This window comes from Sinohyriopsis cumingii, unplaced genomic scaffold (genome assembly GCF_028554795.1).
Source record: "Sinohyriopsis cumingii isolate HCF-2022 unplaced genomic scaffold, ASM2855479v2 utg000552l, whole genome shotgun sequence".
Taxonomy (NCBI): domain Eukaryota; kingdom Metazoa; phylum Mollusca; class Bivalvia; order Unionida; family Unionidae; genus Sinohyriopsis; species Sinohyriopsis cumingii.
In genome coordinates this window covers 497,803-514,638 of record NW_028315908.1, presented here as the reverse complement: position 1 = coordinate 514,638, position 16,836 = coordinate 497,803, and the positions used below count along the sequence as shown (strand labels likewise).

General features: G+C 34.1%; 1 protein-coding gene across 2 annotated transcripts in view; it reads left to right on the top strand.

Moving 5' to 3' along the window:
- LOC149773811 (arsenite methyltransferase-like) overlaps positions 1-16,608 on the top strand; it is a 31,025-nt gene extending 14,417 nt beyond the window's left edge. For both annotated transcript variants that reach the window (XM_089945952.1, XM_089945951.1), the window contains 4 exons: positions 2,199-2,330; positions 5,196-5,335; positions 10,454-10,579; positions 13,150-16,608. In XM_089945952.1, the coding sequence (XP_089802078.1) occupies positions 2,199-2,330; positions 5,196-5,335; positions 10,454-10,579; positions 13,150-13,242 (491 nt within the window). In that variant the 3' untranslated portion in view covers positions 13,243-16,608. The remainder of the gene's footprint in view (positions 1-2,198; positions 2,331-5,195; positions 5,336-10,453; positions 10,580-13,149) is intronic.
- Positions 16,609-16,836: the final 228 nt, after the last annotated feature.

The window sequence follows — 16,836 nt, the reverse complement described above, 5'->3', positions numbered from 1 at the left end:
ACTAAATAGACCTTGAACATTGTGAAATATCATCACCACACAAACAGACAGACACAAAACGAATTTAAAAATCTGTTGGACAAGGGAATTAAGTTTTTACTGCTCCCAATTCAGTGGTAGGTGTGGAGTTGATGCAAGTGCCATTAGTGACTGGATTAACTTGCCAGATGTTGAATTTGTGTCAGCCTAGAAAATGATCTTTTTTCCTTTGCATTGCTGTGAGGGAGTTTGAAGCATGCAACAGCAGTTTTATCTTGTTGACCGAGCTCTGCCTTCATGCATTTTCCTGTTGCTTGGTTGCTGTTGATATTGTACACTCCAGGATGACTAATTTTGATATGTTGTTTGTTGTATGTGAAAAGAAACAGAAGAGTGTAAAACACATTTGTTGAAGAACTGTGCAGCCAACTAGAAACAATTCATGTGAACTCTGAGAATGTCGGGGCATTCATTAGAGATTCTGTGTACTCAGCTGGATCCAAAACCATTGGTCAAACCACAGGTAAACATCAAGATTGGTTTGACAAGAACAATGCTGCCATACAGAGACGACTGAATATAAAACACCAGCATCAAAAGGCCTGTTTAGTAGACAGGACTTCATCTCAAAATGCAGTTTTCAAAAACATCAAAAGGAATGTCCAATGCAAACTCTGAGAATTACAAGACTCATGGCAGAGCAACAAGACAGATGAGATTCAGTTCCACACAAATGGGAATGACATGAAGAATTTATATAATACCTTGAAGACAATCCATGGGTGACAGTCATCAGGAACATCTCCAATATTGAGTGCTGACAACAACACCACACTGCTCACTGACAAAGAAAAGATGGTGCAAAGATGGGTAGAACAGTGAGGAGGCAATTGATCGACTGTTCCAAATGGAAAACAAAATATCACTTGCTGATCCTCCATTATTGTCTGAAACTGGGAAATCAATTGACCTGCTATAAAATGACAAAGCACCTGGAACGGATGCTATACCAGCAAAAGTCTGCGAAACTGGAGGCTCACACATGGCACAGAAACTGACTGCGCTCTTCCAGTTAATGTGGACTCAAGGAACTATACCACAGGAGTACAAGTATGCATCAATTGGGTCATCTCCTAGCTATAAACAGTCAGCAAATTCCTTGCCAGAATGGTGCTATATTGACTTGTACATCATGTTACTTCAGGAAATTATGAAGAACCACAGATAGGGTGTTTGCAGTTCATCAACTCCAGGAGAAATGCCAGGAACAGAACTCCATCATGTATATAACATTCATCAACCTTACAAAAGCCTTTGACACAGTCAGTCATAGAGGCTTTGCCAAGATCATGGCAAAATTTGGTTACCTAGAATAATTCGCTTGGCAACTTCATGATGGCATACTTGCTTGTGTTAGGGAAAATGATGAGTCATCTGAACATTTCCCAGTCACCAGTGGAGTCAAGTAAGGTACTGTGTTTGCCCCATCTCTCTTCAGTAAAATAGTCTCTTCCATGCTCACTGATGCCTTCCATGACTATGACACTGGGATTGATATCAGATATGAGTAAAATCCAACTTGAAATAAACAATGCCTTTAATAAAATTGCATTAAACATTGTCATTCAAGCAACAAAAGTGATCACTTTTGTTTCTTTAGTATGCACCTCTTTGATATACCTGTGTACTTTGCCTATGCAAGTTAGCAAAATAGCCTCTCTAACAGCAGCGCTTGCAGGACTTAAAATTATGTCAGTATGGCTATTGTTAGCCAATTAAATAATCTGTGAAATGGTGGATGCTTATGTCGGACTACCTAGCCTATCGATTGCCTCTATGAAAATCAGTTGTATAAACTGCCTCAAAGATAGTTGTATGTGAGCAGTACATCTCAAATAAATGCAGAAGTGTTTCTGCTGACGATTTGTCTGCTCTTCTTTACATTTTCTATTTAAGATCATTGACTATGTGATCTCAGTTTGTAATCAAAATTAGAAAGGCATTTCTGTCAGCCAGTGAAGTTAATCACCTTAGGCTTCATTATGTTTACTTTCTTGAACACTATTGCCTGCACTGTAATGCAGCATTACATACAAATGCATCATGAGGAATGCCATTTTGACAGACTTGCCAAATCCAAATATACCAACATTGATAGTTTTTCTTGTCTATTGTTCCATTTACATGTATTGCAGTTTTATGTTTCTGAATTGTCACAGGAGAAGGTTTGGCAGGTGCCTTGTATTGGAAAGATCTGTATTCCCTTGCTGAAGAGATTGGTTTCAGTCGACCCAGGCTTATCACGGCATCCCCAATGTTAGTGGATCAAGAAGACTTTAAACAGAAACTAGGTAAGACTTTGATGTATCACTGCATGAAAAAGTATGTAGATGTATTAAGTAACATTGCTGTTTGAAAATTTGTCTTAGGTCCCCAATAGTAATCTTAATGTAGATGTATTAAGTATCGTAGCTGCTTGAAATGTTGTCTAAGTTCCCAGTAGCAATCATAATGTAGCTGTATCAAGTATCATAGCTGCTTGAAATGTCTATGGGCCCCAGAAGTAATCTTAATGTAGATGCAGGTATCATTGCAGTTTGCAAAACTGTCTTAGGTCCCCAGTAGTAATATTAATGTAGATGTATTAAGAATCATTGCCATTTGAAAAACTGTCTTAAGTCCCCAGTAGTAACCTTAATATAGATTAAGTATCACAGGTGTTTGAAATGTTGTCTTAGGTTCCATGTAATAATCTTAATATAGCTGTATCAAATATCACATCTGCTTGAAAAGCTCTCTTGTGTCCCCAGTAGTATTTTATTGTAGAAATAAGTATTATAGCTGCTTGAAATGTTGTCTTAGGTCACTAGTAGTAACATTAATGTAGATGTTTCTAGTATCATAACTGCTTGGAAAGCTCCCTTAGGTTTCCAGAAGTAATCTTAATATAGATGTAAGTATCACTGCTGTTTGAAAAACTGCCTTAGATCCCCACTAGTAATTTTAATGTAGATGTATTAAGTATCATAGCTGCTTGAAATGTTGTGTTAGGTCCCCAGTGTTAATCTTAATGTAGATGTATTAAGTGTCTTACCCATTTGAAAATCTATCCTAAGTCCACAGTAGTAATCTTATTGTAGATATAAGTATCATAGCTGCTTGAAATGTTGTCTTAGGTCTCCAGCATTAATCTTAATGTATATGTATTAGGTGTCACAGCTGCTTGAAAAGCTACCTTAAGTTCCCAGTATTAATTTTAATGTAGGTATAAGTATCATAGCTGCTTGAAATGCTGTCTTGGGTCTTAGGTTCCAAGTAGTAATCTAAATGTAGTATACCTTTTCTACACCTAAAGCAAATTTCATGGAAAGCTGAGACTATATGTTAATAAGTATTAATTGTATATTATTTAGTAAGTTAAATTACAGTGAACATTTTTATTTTATTCTTTCTTGGACTTTTTGCTCTCAATCTCTCATTGAATTACATATGAATTTGCTTATGACTGCACCAAAGGGATACTCATTAAAGACAGTCTGCAATCCATGGACTAACAGTTGAAAATACTTAATTACAGTAGATGAAATTTGTTTCATGAGATTATCCATTTCTAAGGATATGTTATACTAAAGTTGTGTTTTTATTAGCTTCCTTAACAACTCTTTCTGCTTATGGTGCAACCTGTTGCCAAATGGTAGCAGCCAGGAGGAAAATGTAACTTTATTCCCCCACCATAGAACTTTTTGATTTTGTTCTGTCTGTCAATCCCACTGTCCATCCAGAGATTGTCATCATCAGGATGGCACAAAAACCAATCAAGACAGACAGATGAAACTTGGCATATTTGTATACACATTTCAAATACAGACAGATGAAACTTTTCATATTTGTATACACATTTCAAATACAGACAGATGAAACTTGGCATATTTGTATACACATGTCAAATACAGACAGATGAAACTTGGCATATTTGTATACACATGTCAAATACAGACAGATGAAACTTGGCATATTTGTATACACATTTCAAATACATTACTTATATTTTTGGACCATTATAACAATTGCTAATACATGTTTTTGAACTTTTGGAATGGAGACTATTTTCGAAGAAATCCTTCTTAGTACAGTTAGAGAAAAACTGCTTGATATAGATATGTAAAACTTGGTATTCATAATTACTTTCATATGTACATGACCTGATTCATTTTATGTGACCTGTTTGGATTTTTAGTCAGTTACAGCAAATTTTTCATTTTTTAACACATGTTTGAACTTTTGGAATGGAGAGTGTTTGATAAAATCCTATTAGAATGATTAAACAAAGCCACCTGATGTAGACAAATTAATATTTATATTTGTATATTGGACCTGACTTTTCTGACAAAAACCTTATTAGCACAATTAGGCAAAGACCACTTGAGAAACACAAATCAAACTTGGTAGTCATATTTAAATGCATAAATAATTGCTCTGATTTTATTATTAGATCATTAAAGCAACTAAAGTATTTTGTGCATTTTTCATCTTGAACTTCTTTTACAAAAATCTTTGTTATTACAATTAAGCAAAAACCACTCGAAATAGACAAATCAAATGTAGATGACCTGATTTGATTATAAGGCTATTTTAGCATTATTTTTGGTATTTTTGCATGTTTTAAAAAAGTTTGGAATTGGCTTTCTTTTTACTGAAAAGCTTGCTTATATACTTAAGCAGAACCTACTTTAGGTTTACAGATGAAAATTAACTTTCATGAATAAACAGATAACCTGATTAGATTTTCGTTCTATTAGAAAAAATTCTAAGTTTTGTAAGTTTTAAACTTTGTTAGCTTAGACATTTTGTTTTTCAGTTGCAACATATATATTTTAGTAAATTAATGCAGATCTAGCTGACATCTTATCCAATACTTACAGATAAATTAAAATAATATGTTGTAGGATACACTTTCTGCCATGGTTCAAAGTTTAGTTTTCAAAGGCCTCCCTTGCAAGTATTGAGTTTCCGTAGCAACCACATGAAAATTGTTGTACAACCAGATTACCTTCAGTTTGTTAATTGATAGTATGCATGGTTTGTAGATTAATAGAAGTAACATGAATAATATTATATCCACCTTTGCCTCTTGACTGATTGTATTAATCAAACATTAATCAATAATATTTATGTAGCTGAGACATTACATGAATATGCATTTCTAAATTATACAGGTGATATTAAATACGCATCTGTCACATATCGTCTGTTCAAACTACCAAAAGAGCGACAACCTGCCAGACACGTTGTCTACCAAGGAGGGATCATGGGTTTTCCAGACCACCTCAGATTTGACCAACAGAATGTCTTGAAGGTGAATAAATGTTATTTTTTCATTTTGTGACAAATTAAGTTTTTAATTGGGAATTTAACATGAATGATTTTTAAGGTTATAACAGCATTATTTGAGTCCATGAGATATAAGTGCATCTTATTCTATTCCCATAGCAAATCATTGACATTTTTTCTCTGATATTTCTTGGAAATGTGCTACAGTAAAGAATGTCACTTACATTCACTGGATAGCTGCATTTTTCTAGGTCAAGTTCCTTGACCAAACTTTGTGGATGACTTGCAATTGGGGTGATAAGAAGGTCTAATGATTTTGGTGTCTAAAGGTCATTGGTCACATTGGTGGTAAGTGTTGTAAAAAAAACCCAACGGCTTCTGCACACATCTTGATCAAAGGTCGAGGTCAAATAGACTATTTGGTCAAGAATCTCTGTGGTCAACCATATCCTTCTAGTGCCTACATAGAGGACTATCGAACACAAGATAGGTGTATAATATACTATTGACAGTGCTCTTTTTTATCGGTATGGCAAAGTGTCTTTATGTTTGGACTTTGCTTTTATTGCCTAAGACACTAAGGCATGACATAACACTCCACTGATAAAACTGTCTTGTAAGATAAATTGTACACATTACACTCATCCGAAACTACTGTCTTTTAATTAGAAATGTACACATGATACTCCACCGGGACATCTGTCTTGTAAGATAAATAGCACACATTATGCTCACCTGAGACATCTGTCTTGTAAGATAAATAGCACACATTATACTCATCTGAGACATCTGTCTTGTAAGATAAATTGTACTTTAGAGCAAAGGCAGCCAGACTTGTTATGCTTCAGTTTTGCAAAAAATACAGAAAAGGACAATTTATTAAAGCATTGTATAAGTTGCCATCTCTTAAAAGGTGTGCTACTGATTGATTCAATCAACTGTTTATTGTCCTTAGGAAAAATCAATAATATTCAACAGATAGCAACATTAAAACATAACAAGGTAATTAAAAGGTTTATTGGGTTATGCTTCTCAGCTTTTCCATGGTGGTACAATGCCAACATTTGTGACTTGGCTAGTACCAGCAAAGGTCAGTGGCACTTACAATTCCAGTCATTTACTTCAGATGCAACAATTTATAGAAAATGCAGTATATGACATATATCAATTTATGTTATTTGGCCCACTATATCGGGAAGCAAGACATAGTTATTTTTTATGTTGGCGGAGGTGGTGTCAACAGTTAATTAAGGTTTTGCTTCCATTTGTTTAATTTTTTAAAAATATTTCCTAAACCCCCTGAGATTTTGGCATGAATCATTTTGAAGCCATTTAACCCAATTCATTCCATGATGTATTCACCTACCCATTTTACCTTTGGTTCAAGGTCATAGTACCGTATTTACCTCATATGTTGGGACACGATAAAATAATTTTTTTTTTCCTGTCCCAGAACTTATGGTGAAACACTTTTTCACTTTGGTCATATGTCCCAAGATTTAAGATACAAAATAAATTTGTATTGCATTTGTGCTTGCCCCCCCCCCACTGCATGTTGCAATAAAATAGATAAATAAAACGCTTAATTGATAATAAAAACAAAGAAACTAACCTTGTGTTGTTACCATTTATTCCTTTTTTCAACATGAGCATTAAAGAATAAAATATTTCCATGAAATCCTTATAAGTGGCGTAGGCTTCCATACTGTAGCGTGTATCAATTATGTCCGATATCACACACCACGTTGTTCATTGACGTGAACATTGAGAAACAATTGTGTGTGGTTGTGCTCAAAGGTTTGAACATGTTATCCGACTGAAAACTGGAGCCAACAAAATTGCAAACAAGAGGGAACTAGTCAACCGATATCTTGAAGATGCCATACACGCATGGCACGGTGTTGGGTGGAAAATAATCAAGATTGAATTATATCCAGGTCTACTGTATGACAGTATGTCGCAAATAAAAATCGTCATTTGAAAACACATTCACTTGAGTGCAAGTGACAATGTTTTCACCAGCTCGGGTTATAAAATTATCCTTATTGTTTACCCGCAGACATCAATGCTCCTTTGTATTAATTGTAACCACATATGCCAAGAACATAGAAGCCCTGGTGGTGAATAAACATGACTGGCAGCAAGTAGTTAACTCCTTCTTTGAACCTACTGACGGGACATCAAAGACAAAAGGTTATTTTTATTACAAAGCAAGCCGATCTCAGAAGCCGACTTTGGTTACATTTTTTTGTGTAAAGGATATCAAAACAAAGGTTATTTTATTGCAAAGCAAGCTGACATCGGAAACTGACTATGGATTCTATGAAGAGAGCCGATTTTTTTTTTTTTTTTTAATTTACAAAGACGGCCGAGATATGGAAGTAAACTTGAGTTCATTTTCAACTGTATTCTCGGGAATTTTGAAAATAAATTGAAACAATGGAGCAAATTTTAAAGTGACACAATATAGTGCTTTGTGCACAGATGTCTATGAACCAGCAATATTTGGAGAAAGTAAAATCATGTGATGAATTCATGAAGGCCAGAAGAGAAGCAAACAATTTTGCAAATGAGAGGGAAATAATCAACCGATATATTGAAGACAACTGCCATTCACACATGGCACGGTGTTAGGTGCAAAATAGCCAAGATTAATTTATATCCAGGTCTACTGTATGAAAGTATCTTGCAAATAAAAATCATTGTTTGAAAATACTTTCACTTGTGCAAGTGACAATCTTTTCGCCGGCGCGGGTTACAAAAGTATCATTACTATTTACCCGCAGACACCAGTGCACCTTTGTATTAATTATTACTACAGATGCCAAGCACATAGAAGCCCTGTTGGTAAATAAACACAACTGGCAGCCAGCAGTAAACTTCTTCTTTGAACTTACCGACAGGACATCAAAGACAAAGGTTATTTTTATTACAAAGCAAGTCGACTTTGGACTCGGAAGCCGATTTATTTTTTAAAAGGATATCAATACAAAGGTTATTTTATTGCAAAGCAAGCTGACATTGGAAGCCGACTGGATTCTTTTAAGTGTGCCGATTTTTTTTATTTTTTAGCTTTGAATATACAAAGACGGCCGAGATATGGAAGCTAACTTTGGTTCCTTTTCACAACTATTCACGAAAATTTTGAAAATAAAGTGAAACAATGGAACAGTTTTTAAAGTTACACAATATAGTGCTTCGTGCACAAACATCGATGACCCAGCATCATCCAGAAGATTTGGAGAAAATAAAATCACGTGATGAATTCGTGAAGGCCAGAAGAGAAACAGATCATTTCGCTGACAATATGATCATTAACATATGAAACTCTAGTGTACTTTGATCGCATTCCTGGATGGACTGACAATAAGATGGGTGTCAAAAGTGTGAGAATCAGCAAGACTAGTGCAGATTTTGAAAAAATCTGACTTTTGTCCTTGCAGTTTCCGCTTCATGTGGTGTGTTGCCTCTAACAATTTTTCACAGTATGAGAAAGCTAAAAAAAATATTCATATACCAAAAGAATAGATCGTACGTATGCAGGAGAAGGTTTGTTTTGATGACATGCTGCTGCAGTGGATTAAAGAGTTTTATCTCAAGTAAACAGTTTTATATTTTTTAAAATAAAATTTCAGCTGGAGTGCAGTTTCCGACATGTAATTTTTGAATGATTTAAAAGGTGTCCCACAACTTACGACTCGAGAAAAACGATGTGTCCCAGAACATATAGTGCACAAAAAAATTACTTTTAAAATGAATGCATGGTGTCCCAACAAATATGGCGTCCCAACATATACGGTAATAGAAAATTTGTGTTATGTTTTAGGTTAAGCTTTTTATCTTCTTATTTTTCTTAAACCTGTTGATAGATTTTCTTTATTATTATAATGTATCATTATGAAGCTAAAATAATTTATACTGTGACATGCATATATGTCCTTTTGACCTTAATGGCAAGGCCACAATATTAATGGCAAGGTCACAGTCAGAGAATTTTTCAGTTGCTTATATTAACCAAATTCTTGATGGATTTTCTTCATACTTGGGACAAATGATTATCAAGCTACGACAATTTATTCTATGACATATGCTGTGATTCCATTGATCTTGGGGTCAAAGTCATTGTCATAGAAAATTTCCATTAAGGTTTTATCATTGGCTTATATTTTTGGAACTCATTGATGCATTTTGTTTACATGTTAAATGAATTAAATCTACATCAACATTAAGACAATTCATTCTGCAGCATGTTTTCTCTCCCCTTTTGACCTTGGGTCAAGGTCATGTTTTCCAGCAGTGCTTTGATCAGGGGCTTGCCTTACATGCCCAGGTTTTTATGTTTAATATGTTGTTTTCAGTTTAGTACCTAACATAAGAAAGTTAGTCTTGGTACATCTGAAGTTATTATCAATGCAGTGGATTTCATTACAAAATGATAAGAACAAAAGTTTTACTTTCTACTCAAAATAGTTATAGATGGCTTGGATGCTGTGTTTTTATTCATGGTATTGTAAAACATTTGTATGAACCTGATGAAAAGCATATGTTGTTCAGAGATGCTTGATGATGTGATGATATTTGGCAAATGCATACCCACCTGATTGCTTTGAGAGAAAAAAATCTGATGCTACTAGAATCACACATGATGTTCCACATTGTCTGGTGCATGAATTTGCCCAGTATTTGAAGACTGAGTTCTGATTCCAGAGATTGCCTGTTTCACACCAGAATTTTGAGCATTACAGCTGGAGCTTATGTGCCTCAGAACTCATGGGAATGTAGTACAAAATAAAAAAAACCCAGGCTTTTTTACTTTTTTATTTGTTTCATGGACTGTTATATTTACATAGTTTTTTGAATGCATTGATGGTATTGCCAACACTTTCAAACTATGGTGATTTTATCAGAAAAACCTGGAGCCTAATATCTTTTAGTGGACTGGCTTCTTTGAAATGGAACTGGTCTGTTGGCCAGTAAGTCTTCAGTTAATTCAAACACTACATACAGGAACCTTTTTGTTGGTATGTTCACTAACAGAGCATGAAAGAAAATGACTACTTAATCTTATTTTTATACCCCATCCCTGTTCTTAAACTGATACTTTGAAAATCTCAGTTAATAGATAAAGGTACTTCATTTACAGACCAGTATAGTGGTTTCTGTTGATGATGAATTTTCCACTATACTGTCATCCTCGAGGTTTGCTGATGAGTTTGACTTCCAGCCAGTTAGCAAGCAGGATGACTGCTGCTACTTCATTGAAGCTGTGGTAAGTAAATCTGGAAAGTTAAAATAGTCTGCAGTGAAGGTATTTCAGGTGAAAAAGTCACCCAAGTGCCTATAATGTTGCCCTTATATGCAGAGAGAATGAATGTAATTTCCCTTTTTCTCAGATATCATAAGGTTAAAAGCAACCCCACCATTTTCCAGGTTTGAATGCTATCATTTATTCTAAGTGTAGTATCAAGCCATGTCTTTTTCTGAACATAGATGCTTGCAGATGTTGGTATAATTCCATGCATTTTTAGCCCATAATTTTTGTAGATTGTTCCTTGATGGAGCTTTTGGTAGAATTGTTTGATGGTGTAGGATGGTATTATGATAGATTAAATCCTTGTCAGTTGCTGGCATGAGCTAAATTATGTCTGTTCCATTGTCAGGTTGCTAGTAAAAGTAAAGATGATTGTTTTAAATTTCATCCGTTAACAATAGGAAAAAAGAATTTGTACATCGATATCTATGACACAATTTAGTAGTAAACTATTCTCATGGTTACTGCCTTAATTAAAGTAACAAAGTCACATAACAATTTTACTTTATTAGGCTAAAAATATATTTACTGTTTTCATACATTTTAATGAGCATTTGCTTTGTTTTTAATTATCTGACTCAAATGGTTAGAGGCTGTTTGTAGAAAAAGCAAAGTTGACTTTGCGATTTCTCCATTTGATGACTTTACCCCTTTTTCAGGCCAGTGAGTGATTTTACATTGTGATCTGAATTTCAATTATTAGTGTCTTTTCTCTGTTCTGTGTCCAGTAGGATATGTAATACACTTCAAAGGTAGTATTTTGTGTTTTTATCAATCTGTATGTTACTTGAATGATCATGTGTCCTATATATGTTTCAGTCTCTAAGGTTACCAATAAACAGATAAAACTTTATATGTGAAGCTTGAACAAGTGGGTGAAATCCCATGCATTTGTGAACCAATTACAAAACGTGGATGAAATCCCATACATTTGTGACCCAATTACAATATAAATTTTACATGTGATGCTTGAAAAAGTGGGTAGAATCCCATGCATTTGTGGTCCAATTACAAGATAAAACTTTAAATGGGAAGCTTGAAGAAGTGTGTGGAATCCCATGCATTTGTGAACCAATTACTAGAAATGGGTGAAATCCCATGCATTTGTGACCCAATTACAAGATGAAGCTTGAAGAAGTAGGTGAAATCCCATGCATTTATGATCCAATTACAGATAAAACTTCACATGTGAAGCTTGCATAAGTGGGTAAAATCCCATTTATTTGTGACCCACATACAAGAAGTGAGTGAAATCCAGTGTATTCATGACCCACATACAAGAAGTGAGTGAAATCAAGTGTATTTGTGACCCAATTACAAGAAGTTGATGAAAACCCATCCATGTGTGACTCAGTTACAAGCAACCTATTACAATGTACAGCTTTATAAGCTAATTGCTAGTAATTGTAAATTTATAAGCTAATTGCTAGAATTGTAAATTTATAAGCTAATTGCTAGTAAAGTCAACAAATTTGTTTTCATGTTTCATCCTGTAGAATGAGGAAGCAAAGTAATTTGACAAGTCACCCAATTTTGATAGTAACCTATTTTTGAAGTTACCATCTTACATAATAACACAGGACTAGGAAAACTATTATTTTCTTCGGTTGAATGAGCATTTCTTTTCTTTATATTTGATATGATCCTAGGGTTTCACTGATGTTTTGAGCAGCTGTTATAAATATTCTAAATACGGACTACCCCATTTTTCACTCTTTTCAGACTATATAAAAATCACTTTTCCCAAAAAGTTCAGTCCAGTTCTAACACTAGATTCATTTCCATGGCTTATAATTGTTGATATTTCGACCATATGCTTTGCAAACTAAAAGGTATCAAATTTCTAATTTGCTTCAGGTCCTCTACAAACCTAATTAGAGAAGGAAATAAATCCTTTTAGCTAGATGTTGGTTTATAACATGTATTTGCAGATATGTATATTTTCAATACATGATAGTGGTTTTCATGGGCTTTTAACACCAATTTTCAGCACATGATATATGGTAGCCAGTGTATTGGGCAGAGGAGGAACCCTGAAAAATCAAGTAGAAACACCAACCCATGACAGTTACTGGCAAACATTCTCACATACCCACATTGGCTGTGCCTGAGACTCAAACCCATGCAGACAGAGGTGAGATGTTGGTGATCTGTAAAAGTGAGTGCCTTAGATCATACAGCCACCTGGAGCTATTTTCTATATGAGAGCCATAAATATAAATGTACCAAAATTTAATTAATTATAATGCAGAGGAGAATAAAAGTCTTGTATTCTTGGATTGAGGACGTTAATTGTAGTTTTACAATTTACCTTGATCGTGTGTGAACAGGATGTAAAATGCATTTAACTTGGACCTTAAATCCCATTGATGCCCTCAAATTCTTAAACACAACTGTTGTCCCCATTTTAACACTATATTAAAAAGCCTTTAAATTTTGACATTTTTATCATGCTGCATTTGCAGATGTTTTAGATTTCCTTTATTTTTTTTATCATTCTTGTTTTATTTTGTTTTTCTTCTCTGCAGGAGGTTAATCCTTTTCAGTATTTTGCTGAGACAAAGGATAAAGGAGAGACTTTGATCCAAACCTGCTCATCACAAGTCCAAAATTGCTGCTGATATATTTATTCAAGTTGCCAGTTTGACCTTACCTGCTGGCACAGCTATGATTACCCTTTTCTCAGCTGTTGCATACTTATGGGAAGGGATTCAAATAAAATCTTGAAAACTTGTAGTATGACCCATTGCATACTTATATACAAATACATTATGTTGAAACTAATAGTTTAGCTCTAAGTTTTGCCATTGATGTTGCTTGATTTGTGATGATCGATTTTTCTTATGTTGCAAACTTATAAAACACTTTTATTTTTATCTTGGTAGTAAAACCCATGTTGTTGTTTTTCAAATGCTCTAGTACATACGTTTTGGTAAACATGAAATGTGATGGTTTCTTATATGACTGATAATAGTTTTCTAAACAATTTTTATTAGGAATACGTGAGCCTTTTAGTCTTTACATTCATATATCCATTTGTCCCATTTTTTTTGTAGAAAAGCTCACTAAAATTTATTATTGAGCTTACGTTAGTTGGAAACAAGATGTATCAATCTCTTTTCTGCTTGTGGTATCAACAGTTGAAGGTTTTGGTTAAAGATTTTGTTGGTATATCTTTTCTAAACCCCTGATAGATCTTCATTAGTTTTGGCACTGAGACATTTTGTTCTTTGATATGCTTGCTTGTCCTTTTGACCTGGAAGTCATGTCAAATGCATACAAAATTTACAATAAGGTTTTTGTTACGGTGCTTTCATTTGCATGTATTTTTTGTAAACCTTGGATAAATTTTGTTCATACCATGGGGTGAATCATTTTGAAACTAAGATGAATCATTCTGCAGCGTGCTCACTTGAACTTTTTGTCTTTGGATGAAGGTTACTATCATAAAAAATTTGGTTTGGTTTGAAGTGTTTTATTTTGTATGTTTCTCAACCACTTGATGAATTTCATTCATGCATGGGATGAATCATTATTAAACTTAGAGACTCTGTCCTGTGATGTGCTCACTCACCCCTTTGATCTTAGGGTCAGGGTCACTTAGAAAATTTGCAGTAAGGGATTAAAGTTTTGTTAATTTGTTATAATCTCTTAACACATTCAAATATTTCATTCTTACATGGAATAAATCAAAATAGAACTAAGAGTTCATTCTGCAACACACTTGCTAGTCCCATTTACCTTGGAATTAGGGTCACAGGTATTAAAATAATGTTAAGGTCAGGTTGAATTTTTTCATTCACTTGTAGACCCTTTGATGTATTTTGCTCATGATTTGGGCAAACTATTGTTTCATCTTTTGGTATAATTTTTCATCACACTTTGGCTTTTGCTGCATGACTTTACCAGGAATTTTTTTATTTCAAATTAATTTTGTGTACCAGAGATGAGCAAGATTTTTTGAATCATTGTGGATAAATTTCTCAGCATTTAATGGATTTCTGTCCCACATTGCCTACTGCAGTTAAGTTTCTTTTCGCACATTCAGTCTTATGTCTTTGAATTTTGCTATCGTTAGGTTTTCAACTTGATATTGTAGAGGTCTTTATTACGGCTGAGTTGCCCAACATTATTTATTTAAGAAGTAATGAGTAACTAGATAACTATCAACACAATACCATATACGAGTTACACAATTAAAGAATTCGGAGAGATAGCCTCCAAAAGATAGAAGACAACATGTATAAAAGCATGGTAGAAACTAGGAAACAGCTTATTCTGTACCTGCTACTTTTCAAGAGTGTCACAAGTTACATGTTGAGAGTGAACAATTAAAAATGTACACAGAAGAATGTACCATCAATGAAACAAAGCAGCATTGAAGAAAAAGACCAAAAGAAATGAACCTAGGAGAATAGATTGAACTGACTTAGAACAAGAGTTTACATTTAGAATAGATTCCATTAAAACTGTAATTAGATAAAAGGCCTGTGCAATAGGACGTAGCAGTGAGCAGGTAAACCAAATTGTATCAAAGACGGAAATAGACATAAGATGTCTTACATTGGGTGTTAGAATGGATGAATTAAAACAGGAAATTGACAACTATGAAAAGGAGTTTGACCAAAAAAATAAGTCTGGATGTATAGTGGTTTTATATTTAATGCACCATGTGCATTTAGCAGTGACTGGTTCTTGGGTGTTGTCAGAGATGCAGAAGCATGTGCCTGACTCTTATAAATAGCACTGTGGGTTTGGGTGCGGGTTCATCTGTGAGAGCTTCCTAGTGAGTTTGTACTGTGTGCAAGTATTTCTACTTATTCCATTTCAAGAATGTTCAGTGAACGTGAATCATCATGTCTAAGGCACAACAGTCACTGTGCCAAATGCAATAGTTTGGTATGCATACACCATTGATTGACTATGAAGTGGTCCATTCACTTCACTGCCTGTCCAAGATATCAACCCATTTTTACCAAGTTCTTTTAAGGTAAACCTGTGTAATCAGTTATCAACGACTGTAACTTACAAATCAGTTTCAAGTGCATTTTTGTTTTCTGCAATCTGCAACTAAAGGTTAGTCTTTGTTTTATAAATGTAAATGAATTTCTTCAGGTTTTATACAGGTTATATAAACATAAAAGAATTTTCAAATTTATTTATAAAATTTTACCAGTATCAATATTGACTGATATTTTATAGATTTTTATTTTATGCAAGTAATTTGTTCGTCATTTGACAACCCAAGCCTTGAAGATTGTTGATATCTGGCTACATGAAATAACTACCTTGAACTTGACCTTTTTTTGACAATTATTTATTTTTGCCATCTTTGATGGAGTAATATGCATGATTTGCTGCAGCATATCTACCATATGTACTCACAGTCAAACTACAAACAACAAAGATCCTGATCTGGTGTAGCATAATGTACCTGCAGATTAGGGTCTATGCTGTTGGTTCTACTGATTACTCTTAACAACCTAGTAATACCAAGGTCTGCTGTTGCATTATGCGATGGTAGATCTGGGTCTGTGCAGTTTGCATTTGGTCTCATCTTATAAGAGAGTATAGATGTTGTGTGCTAATGTGCTCACAATTCATTCTGAATCATATTAAAGAATCAACACTTCGATTTCTACACTTGTTAAAGGTTAACTTGTCTCATTTGCTAATAAAGGAACACTAATAATGAGCAGGGTCTACTTTGTATTTTTTTTTAAATACAGGAATTACCAAATTCTTTTTCTTGTGATACAGTGATACCTTCTAATCCAAATAAATAAACAGCATATGTAACATTTGTTTAGTATTTGCAGTTTTCAGTGTTACAACTGAGATTTCTTCTGGTATTACTAGTAGTTTTCAGTGTTACAACTGAGATTTCTTCTGGTATTTTATCTTTCAAGTTATCTATGCTATTACAGTATTTCTTGTATTATAACTTTTCTGGTATATTTAAAATAAAGCATCTTTTTACAACAACAGTATGTTTTCTTTTCACTTTTTTTATCTGTAATGACTCAAGTCTTGAAAAAATATCTTTTATTCCAGTGTAATGGTTCCTTCTGTCTATAAAGTTATTAGGACCACCATGTTGAATATGATATCTTTCACTCTCTGTTTCAGTTAATGTGACTGATTTGTTGTACAGTGGTTGAACTATTTTATAAACAATTTCAGATATCTCAAATTTATGCTCAAATTATTCCAGT